The following is a 10,841-nucleotide window of genomic DNA, read 5'->3' as shown; positions in this document are numbered from 1 at the left end:
TCCAGTCAACAATGACTTTGCACAGTATTCACTATGACTATTCAAACACACAGGGTGTCAAACGAGTCAGAGGGCTCAGAGGGTGTGGGAGGAGAAATTGGAAGGAAATGGGCTAGTTTGTATCAGGCCCAATTCTAAGGCCACGTGTGCATGTAGGTCCATGAAGGCCTCTGTGCTACCTGATGACATCCAAGGTCAAGGTCAAGGTCAAGGTAACACAAATTAACTGAAAGCTGCTGTTAGGGCTGGAAATTAAGTACAAAAAACAGGCTAAATAACATCATCAAAACCTCTCTCAACTTTGAGCGGTTAATTATGATTAATAATCACCCTGTATGGAGAAGGATTAATAATCACCATGTGAAAAGAAAAAGAACTGTCAATAGATGCCATATTTATCACAGCGACGACAACCAAACAGCTGATCATATGGATAGTCTCTCATTATGTAATATAGGGAAAGGATTAATCATCATTACGATGTGCATCATGGAACAAATTACATGCATGTTTATCATAACTACTAAATACTTGATCGTACATCATTTCCTCACTCTACAACCCGCATGCGCGCATTTACACCAAGACATCTAAAATTTAATTTCTCTCCCCCTTTCCGTTTTCTTTCAAACAAGTACTGATTAATCTGATGCTAATTTTAAAATGCATGAGCCCTACTTGTGCCAGACAGCATAGTTATGGCCACTAGTCGCCAGTTTCCACTCACCACCATCAGGGCACCACGACCCTTCGCCAATCTTCATGCATAGTTTCTCCTCAATGATGGCAGCATATAGATTCGGTTGAGCCTCCAAAATTCTCACGTTTGAGCGACTGTGGATATCTTGACTTTTCCGTATTTTAATCTGCATACGAGTCAAAAGGCTTAGAGAAAGAGCAGTGTAACAAACTATATTTGCGTGGATGTAATTGCAAATTACCAGTTTCACAATTTGGTCATGCATAGAATCCCCGCAATCATAGAAATGGTCATAGAATATTGTGGGTATTCCAGGATGGGTGAGTATATAGGCATATCCCTGCACGATAGTGTTGGATGTTTTATAGTATATTAGGAGAAATATTATAAAATATGCAGCAAGTTGATCAGCCTTTGTTTTGGTTGATCATAAATGATTTCAAATATGATATAACAACACTCAAGACAACAATTTGTGCAAGCATGTTTGCAACAGATGCATATATCTTCTAATAATAAAGTGGCTTCATTTTCTCGAAAAAGAACTTTAAAGGACGCATACTAATCTTTTCTGTGACTCGCAATTACCCTCAGTCCAAACCCCTCAAACGAGAAGGAAAATGCTAAATAGACCCTTGGTTCACCAACATCTTGTTACTGAACCCTATTTTGGTACCACTTTCTCTAAAACTAATTAAAAAGAAGGTGCTGAAGCTGATGAAGATGCCGATAGAGTAAGGACAGCATTCATCCAAATTTAGAATCCTTTAATTTTTCATTGAACGGCAATCACATCTTCAGATGTGTCCCAATATCTTATACTTTGCGGATGGAATTTCCAGTCCTAATTCTAGTTTTCCTACTTTAACACAACTTCCTCAAATAAACATATCAACTATCATCAGCATATATACTTATAAATCACAGGGGCATTGTTTTCAGTCTCTCAGAACAAGAAGGTGCAAAGGTAAGCAACATCAATTTTCACATGTAAATAAATCCTTTATCACGGAAAGCAAAATTATGCAACGGACTGCAACGAAGTGACAGATGATCATTTCAACCTTAACACTTTTGGGAATTATTTTTTTAAGATCATGCCAAGAAGCATGCAAGGAAGATGCATCTTAAGAATTGATACCAGATTGACAACACACTGTTCTCTTAATAATACACACAAATGGAAATGGGAACAAAAACTAAATATGCAAGTTTATAAGAAAACAGGAGGCACTAGGATCTGCAACAAAAAGAACAAGCAAGTCACAATATTATATGTATTTTAGTACCAAGTGTATATAAGCTTTTTTCAGAAATAGATCCTTTTCAAATAAGTGCATGAAGTTTTGTTGAAAGTAAAAGGGTAACACCATTATATCCAGATAACTTCATCAACTGTTACTCGCCTACATCATTCAGTGTGATTATAAGTCCGGTCTCTTCGCTATATATATCAGAGAGTAAAATATATAGTGTAGTTCTTAATAAATCTCCACCAATCTTACTGCCCTAAAAGTGCCATGTCAAACTACTCAGCAGTATCCATCAAGGTTCTTATATAACAAGCAACATCATTATCAAGAAGCCTCAAGAGTTATGACTTGCATGCATATATAAGGAGTATAACTAATGAATTGAAAACCCTTTATCTTATTATGAAATCTCTTGGGCTTATATAGGCCCTCACAAACTTACAAATAGCCCACTTCATATTATTAATATGTCAACATTCCTCTTCAAGATGGACGAAAGATATCCACTAAGCCCATCTTGTCGCATCCTCTAATCATATCTACCGAGCTAAGTCCTTTAGTCAGACAGTTTGCTGCTTGATCCTTAGTTGAAACATGACTTAACTCTAGTACTAGTAGTCCACTGTCCAACTTCTCTTTGATGAAGAACCTATCGATCTCGATGTGTTTGGTTCTATCATGTTGTACTAGGTTGTTAGCAATACTGATGACTGACTTGTTGTCACGCCACAGCTTCATCTTGGCTCCTTGATCCAGCTTCAACTCCACCAGCATACTCTTCAGTCATAGTAACTCCGCAACTCCTAATGTCATAACTCTATACTCTGCCTCAACTGTCGATCTCGCCACCACTGACTGTTTATTTCTCTTCCACGAGACCAAGTTGCCTCCTATAAAGATGCAGTATCCTGAGGTGAACCTCCTGTCATCAGCACAGCTAGCCCAATCAGAGTCGCAGTAACCCTCAATGCTCACGTGTCTATTTTTTCTGGATATCAGTCTTTTTCCGGGGGCACTCTTCAAATACCTCAGAATCTGATACACTACGTCCATATGACCCTTCCTCGGATCATGTATGTAGCGACTCACCACGCTCACTGCAAAAAAGATATTGGGACGTGTGTGACTCAAATAGATCAACCTGCCCACCAGCCTCTAGTATCCGTCACGATCAACTGGTTCTCCAGCCTCAGCATCCAGTTTGAACTTCTGGTCGATCGGTGTAGTTGCAGGTTTGCACCCTAACATCTCTGCCTCTTTGAGAAGATCCATTGCATATTTTCTTTGGGAAAGGACAATCCCCTCCGCTCATCGAGTTATCTCTATTCCAAAAAAGTATCGAAGCAAGCCAAAATCTTTCACCTCGAATTCCTTACCCAGTTTCACTTTGAGTTGGGCAATCTCCTTCTTATCATCCTCTGTAATAATCATATCATCCACATATACCGTAAGCATGGTAATGTGACCTCCAACCCGTTAAAAGAACACGGTATGATCGGCGTTAATCTGTTGGTACCCCATACTTATCGTAGCCCTCCTGAATATGTCGAACCAAGCACGAGGAGACTGCTTCAGCCCATAGAGAGACTTCTTCAATCTGCAGACATTACCCACATTTTGATCTGTGTCGAATCCTGGTGGTATCTTCATGTATACCTCTTCCACCAGATCTCCATGAAAAAATACATTCTTCACATCTAGTTGGTGTTGCTTCCATCCACCATTTACTGCCAGAAAGATCAAGGTCCGAACAGTGCTCATCTTCGCCACCGGTGCAAAAATCTTATCATAGTCGATGCCATATGTCTGACTATACCCTTTTTTCACCAGACGAGTCTTGTAGCGCTCAACTTATCCATCTGGATTCTGCTTCACAGTGAAGACTCACTTGCATCCAACTACTCTCTACCCTTCTGGTAGTTTTACTAACTCTCAAAGTACGGTTCTTCTCAAGAACCCCTAGTTTCTCGGGCATAGCCGTTTTTCACTTTGGGTCCTTCTTAACAACTTGCTAATTGTTAGGTACAGTAATAGAATCTAATGATGCAATGAATGCTTCATGTGCAGTAGAGATGTTAGAATATGATACAAACTGGGCAAGATCCTAACCATATCTATCGGGAGGATTTTTCGTATTGCTACGAGTAGTCCTCCGTACTAACATTAGTGTGGGAGGAGTAAGGAGAGGAATGATATCACCTTGAGAGGAATCTGATGATGGTGTAGGTGTCTCAGGAGTCGGGGCAGGCGTTGGCAAGGGACTTGGCACCAGTGACACTGTAGGTACTATTCCTGCAATCTGCTTCCCCTTCCTACTATAGATAAGTAGCTTCCCATGAACCGTGGGCCTAATACCTTTTGTCTCCTTCTCTTCTTCTTCTTCATTCTTCTTCTCCTCCTCAACCAATTCTCCCTTCCAAGGAATCGATAGAGAAATTGATTTCTCGACATTATTCTCCACATTGTTCATCTGCTTCTCACCATTCTTCCCCTCGCCTCATACTTTCAGTATCGGGCGAGTTACCAACGGATGAAGTTACATCCCGAGTGTAATATGGCTCGAGTTCTCGAAAGTGCACATCCATGCTCACAAACAACCTCTTCTCCACCGGACTCCAGCAAACATATCCCTTCTGAGTAGCAGAATATCTCACAAAGATGCACTTTACTGTTCTAGGAGCAAGCTTCCCGACAGATGGCATGTTGTCCTTCACTAAGCACACACAGCCAAACACCTTTAGTGGAAGCATCCCACCATTATCTCCCCTTAACGTCTCACACGGAAACTTTCAATCCAGCACTCTCGAGGGTAATTTGTTGATCAGCTGAGCTGCTGTCAACACTGCTTGCTCCCATAATGTTTCTGGGACATTCATAGAGATCATCATGCTTCTAGTAACCTCTAAAAGATGTCTGTTCTTCCTTTCTGTTACCCCATTCTGAGCTGGTGTGTATGGACATGTAGTTTGGTGCTATATTTCCTGAACTGACAAGTATTCCCCAAGCGTTCTGTTGGTATACTTTGTCCCATTATCAGACCTTAATACCTTCACCACTGCTCCGTATTGAGTCTGAACATACCTATGAAAGTTTTGAAAACAACCAAACACTTCACTCTTATTTTTCATCAAGTATAATCAAATAACGCGAGAGAAGCAATCAATGAATATAACAAAATACTTGTATCCATTCATAAAGCTTGTGGAACAAGGCCCCCAAACATCTGAATGTATTACGTCAAATGCATGAGAACTCCTATGACCAAAACTAACATAAGAGATTCTAGTAAGCTTTTCAAACTCACATGCATCGCACACAAGTTTTTGTTTATTTGCTTTCTCAAGTAAAGATGGATACAACCTACTTAAAACACTAAAGGATGAGTGTCCCAAGCGCTGGTGATGAAGCATCAATACACTCTCAACACTCATCTCAGATCTTACTCCTGCTCTCTCTACCATTAACACCAATGATGAATCCAGCCATTCACAATCCAGGTACCACAATCCACTACTCCATGTGCCAGTCCCAAGTCTTCGTCATGTCCCCTTCTCCTGAAAGATCACCTTGGGAATGTCAAAAAAAATAATACATTTTAGTTAGAGTATGATAGCACTAATGGACAAAAAATTGACTGGAAAGGAAGGAGCATGCAAAACATTGGATAAAGTTACAGAACCTGTATAATTAACTGTACCATTACCAATCACTAGCTGAAATATACCATAAGCTGTTTGGATACTATCAGCCGATGTTAGGTGAGTATATGATGAGAACTCACTAGCATTACCTGTCACATGTCGAGACGCACCGGATTCGACTATCCATTCTGATGATCTTTTGGGAGACATAGAAGCAAGAACATGTATGTCATCAGTACCTTTGGTCGGATGAGCATAAGTAACAGTGTTGCCGCTGGCGAAGAACGAAATGGATGCCTCCTCAGTCCCACTCCTGTCTCCATCTTCAGCTACTCTTTGTTTCCTCCTGAGTATCTCCAGGAGTGCATGATCCTCCTCAGTAAAGACCATCTCAGCTACTTCCTATCCCTCTGCTACCATCAGATTCGCCCGGTTGCTTGCTCCTCTTTCACCTCGTCGACCCCCACGGTCATTATCACGGCCTTCGAACTGTCCACGTCCACCCGAATCTCCTTCCTTGGGTGGTTTGGTGCAAGCATGTCTTAAATGACCCACTTTACCGTAATTATAGCACTGCCGAGTTTTCCCTTTGGATCCAGTGTTCACAGAGTTAGACGCTGCCAGTGCTGACTTCACCACTGGAAGTCCACCTATCCTCGCCTGCAGCCTAATACGTGTCTCCTTCTGGATCATGGCCGAGACTGCCTCCTCAAAAGTGGGAATCTTCGGCTGAGCTAGCAGCAATGTAATCCTCTGAACAAACTCTGATGCTAGCCCTTTGAGAAACACCATAGTCCTTTTCTGTAGAAAGACCTCTAGCTCCTTGCACTCCGGGTCCTTACAGCTCGCCCGAGGTGAGAAGTGATCATAATCTAGGCACAGACGCTCTAACTCTGTGGCATACTCCTGTACAGTCCTCTCTTTCTAAACTGTGGCGTCGATCTCTCCCTTGATCTGGAACACCCTCAGGTTATTCCTCACCCCATCATAGGTCCTCCTCAACTTCTCCCAGACATCCTTCACCTTCCCGATGCTATCTACTCTGGCGGCGATCGACTGGACCAAAGAGTTGAGGAGCCAGATGTACACCAACATATGAGTGGACTTCCACTCATCTCTTCCTGCCGAGCCTTCAGCCGGTTCTGTCTTTTTTCCTGTCAAGTACCCCTCCAGATTCCTCCCTGCAATGGTGTATCTCACCCGTCGTGACCAACTCAGGTAAGTAGCTGGTCCATCAAGCTTCAGATCGATGAGTGGAAGCTCCAACTTTGCCGGTAGTCTTATCGCGCTCTCACCAGCCGACAACTTCATCAGATGCATCAAAGTTGAGACCTCCGTGGGGTTCAACTTCTTGATGATCTCCTCCATCGATCAAGCTCTAGATCAAACACTTGTTGTGCGCAGTGAAAATTTCGGCAACACTTCTGCTGCACAACAAGAGTAAGATCTTTAATTAAATCCTTGTTTCTCAAAGAAAACAAGAATCGAAAGTGATATATCTCAACAATGTGAGATATACACTCTTCCTCTCATCAGTTCTAGGACTGAAATGTCGAGGAAATCTAACAAGCTACACACCCAGATCTGGATCTTCCACATCACGACAAGATCCTCCTCTCTGACAAAATCAGCAGTGGGAACCACGGTGGCTCATCACCACAGCGACGACATCGCAGCAGCAGCAGGGTTAGGGTTATGAGGGAGATGGCGGCTAGGGTTTTGGCTCTGATACCATAATGAATTGAAAACCTTTATCTTATTATGAAATCTCTTTGGCTTAGATAGGCCCACACAAACTTACAAATAGCCCCCTTTCATATTATTAATATGTCAACAATAACTTCAAATAGGCTCTCAAAAAATGGTTGTGACCGCTTACTCAGGCTTCCTACAGTGCGATCAATTAGTTTTTGATATTAGAAAAGTTACTACAGTGTGATCAATTAGTTGTTGATAGTAGAAAAGGAAATAGTAAGTTAGGAGTCAAATAAAATTGCTGTTCTACATCTAGAATCTATGACATTCGAATTCAATCATCTTCATACAACAAAATATGCAAAACTCCTAAGTCCAGATACAAGTTGATTTCTTTTCGCTCGTATTCTGCAGCTCTGTGAATTTTTCTTGATATAAATATATGTCTAATTATAGTGATTTAATTGTGTGCTCTCTCTCTCTCTTAAAAAATTAGGTAAACATCACATTATAGTGAGTATCTGCAAGTGATGATGAATATTTCTGTCGATGTTTGTTATTGAAAAAAAAAAAGAAGTTTATCCATAAATACACACTATCAACACAATCTGATCCTCAAAAAGTATTGAGGGCAAGGGGAAATGGATTAGAAACATAACATGATTTCAAATATACCATGGAACTAAACTTGATCATCTTGGTCACATCACAGTTCAAGATTCATTCTCCCTTGTGCTTTTAGTCTGACCACTTACAAGTATATTGTTAAGCTGAGCCTATATCACAACATAATAACTTCGGCTAAACATGGATGAACTAAATCAACTTCCAGTTTATAACTGAAAGAAATTTCCGATGTAATGATATTCATTTGGGAACTGAAAGAAATTTCTGATGTAAAGATATTTGTAAACATTTGGGAACTGAAAGAAATTTCCGATCTAAAGATATTTGCATGCATACCTCCATAAGGTGACCGGATGGGAAAGGCCAATGAGCCTAGAAAAGTATGCACTGATAAGTACGATAGCAAATTCAGAGAATCTTGCCATCTTTCTACATTAATCAGCTAAAAGAAAACTCAAGTGCTTGACAGAATTGCAAAAGATGGAAACAATGTTGATAAGATAAACATATACCTGCGTAGACCCTGTATCATGGTTCTCAATAAATGTTACGGCTCTTGAAGGCCACCATCCCATTACACCAGGTGGCTTGTTCTCAGAATCACGCAAGCGCCATAGCTCTCCTTTTACTGCTTCCTATATAGAAATTCTAAGCCACTATTAGAACCTGTTCAAACACCAGACATCAACACAAAACACCAGCTACAGCTTGATGTAACAATGTTTACTGTTTCAGTACTATACCTGAAGAATACCCTTTGTAGTGAAATCAAATGCAGTACAAAGACCTCCTGTGTTGTCTATCCAATTTATAATCCTTTGTCTATGACTATCTACTTGTAATGCACAAAACATTAGAAATCATGTGCATAAAAAGGACGCAAAAGAAAGCTATATATAGATAGTAAAAGCAACATCCTTGTGAGAATTTAGGTCCAATGATGGAACAGATTTTGTTTACTTTCATATCATAGCATTACAGGGAGAGGTAACTATAATCTAAGGAAAATCCTAATGAAAACACTACTAGGAACGAACTTTTAGTTTATGTTACCCTGCTAGGTTCAGTTATAAATTTGTTATACAAATTAAGATCAGAACACCAAATGATAATACCTTGATCATACTCCAAGCGAGAATCAGAAGGGCTATACGCACAGTCATCCCAATATTCCCCCACAGAGAATACTGGCTTTGACTCCTCAACGTATTCTTTTACAAACTTGGCCGCATAGCTAAACTTGTTCGTTTAAGCAAGAGGGACATTGATAATTGACTCAAGTAAAATATCAAAAAGGTAACAAAAGCATTAAGAGTGTGAAATTTTACCCTTTTGCAAAGTCAAAGCGGAAGTCTTGGAACCCAATACTTCCCCGAAGCCATCTTAACCACTTGATTATGTCTTCCCGTACAAATGGTTGAGTATGATCTATGTTAGGAACTCCATTAAAGACAGCACCAGTGCTATTATTTCCCTAAGGAACATATATGAGAGGAAAAAATAGTTTCAGAGCCCTAAATCATTATGTTACCCAGCAAGGCAGTTCAAGCTGATGGTAACATCCTAGTGCAACAGAAGCATAATCCTGCAAACTAACATCTCCAACAGATATCTTCATAAGGTCAGCTGGACAAACTAGCCAACTAATTTCTGCCAAGAAAATAATTATATAAACTAATCGAATATAGCCAGATAGCTGCTCCTTCAAATTGATAAAGAAGTATCCCATTTGAAAGAAGCAAAGAAGCTACAGGAATATCAATTAGTAACTAGAGGAACACAAAACTAGTGACAAAGTAACTAATGAAAATGTTGCATTTAAATAAATTGTTATTTCTAACAGAAGGTTTAGATAGTAAACTACAATATTGCAATTTACTTAAAATATAATAACATGTTCAACGTGCATTTTGAAAAATTTAGATTCAGGTAGAAAGAATATTGTATAGTTTGACCTATTACAAACTGATACAATGCAGAATTTGACGGTATTAGAGATCATATTTTACATTGGTAAGAGAGATACGTTGATTACTGTAACAAGGCACTTCAAGGAAAACATAGCGAGTCAGAACGTTATTTCTACCCAAACATGTGCAACATATATCTGACTAGCTTTAAAACAAAATTAACTATTCAAATGATTATACGCACCAGTCCACCAGAACAAGATGTGACGGCATGTTCATCCCATGACAATGGGATTCCATCGTACCGATTGTATACTCCTCCATGCCCTTTTGTAGTTCCAACTCGGTGGTTAATAACTATGTCTGCAATTGCTCTTATTTTGTATTGACTCATTTTCTGAAGTAAAACTTCTAAGAGGTGCTGGGAGCCATAAGAAGAATCGAGAGAATAGAGATTTTGAGGTAGATAACCTATCAAGGAAGAGGGAAATTTTCAAAATATAAGCATAAAATAGGCACCAGTGATCAACTGCACGCATGTTCAACCTTCTGAAGAGAAAGATTGAGTTGCCGGAGGTAACCAAACTGATGTAAATCCAGACTCAGCAAGATCTGTCATCTTCTTCTCTAAATTCTTCCACCAGACATTTTTATGAGATTCCCAATTGAAACCCTGCTAATAATGGAAATAATGGTGCTCAAAGAACCAAAATATAAAATCTAAGGAAGGAACAGTAGCAAGACATATTTCATGAGGTCATCAGAGTCAGAGCAACCAATTCATACAAGATAGAATGATAGATCATAGATCTACAAGGGCACAACAATACCACCATTTTTTCCGCCACTCACTAGATTTTACTATCAATTAATCTTACAAGTAAAAGAAAGGCTAAATATCAGAACAACTTAAATAATCCCCATAATTTTCAAAATATTAGCAAACCCCCCTTAAGTTTAGTGGTTATCAGAAAACCCCTTTTACCTTTAAGATATTATTAGAAAACACCAACCA

General features: G+C 39.7%; 1 protein-coding gene across 4 annotated transcripts in view; it reads right to left on the bottom strand.

Annotated features, from left to right (window-relative positions):
- LOC109837814 (probable alpha-amylase 2) overlaps window positions 423–10,841 on the bottom strand; it is a 26,646-nt gene continuing 16,227 nt past the window's right edge. For 3 of the 4 annotated variants that reach the window (XM_020406177.1, XM_020406176.1, XM_020406179.1), the window contains 9 exons: window positions 10,373–10,499; window positions 10,071–10,297; window positions 9,245–9,390; window positions 9,032–9,150; window positions 8,660–8,748; window positions 8,429–8,551; window positions 8,253–8,288; window positions 942–1,040; window positions 423–866 (listed from right to left, as the gene is read on the bottom strand). In XM_020406177.1, the coding sequence (XP_020261766.1) occupies window positions 675–866; window positions 942–1,040; window positions 8,253–8,288; window positions 8,429–8,551; window positions 8,660–8,748; window positions 9,032–9,150; window positions 9,245–9,390; window positions 10,071–10,297; window positions 10,373–10,499 (1,158 nt within the window). In that variant the 3' untranslated portion in view covers window positions 423–674. The remainder of the gene's footprint in view (window positions 867–941; window positions 1,041–8,252; window positions 8,289–8,428; window positions 8,552–8,659; window positions 8,749–9,031; window positions 9,151–9,244; window positions 9,391–10,070; window positions 10,298–10,372; window positions 10,500–10,841) is intronic. The other variant, XM_020406178.1, reaches the window with a different exon arrangement.

This window comes from Asparagus officinalis, chromosome 4 (assembly GCF_001876935.1).
Source record: "Asparagus officinalis chromosome 4, Aspof.V1, whole genome shotgun sequence".
Lineage (NCBI taxonomy): Eukaryota > Viridiplantae > Streptophyta > Magnoliopsida > Asparagales > Asparagaceae > Asparagus > Asparagus officinalis.
The sequence above is the reverse complement of the archived record's forward strand: the minus strand, read 5'-3'. Positions and strand labels throughout refer to the sequence as shown.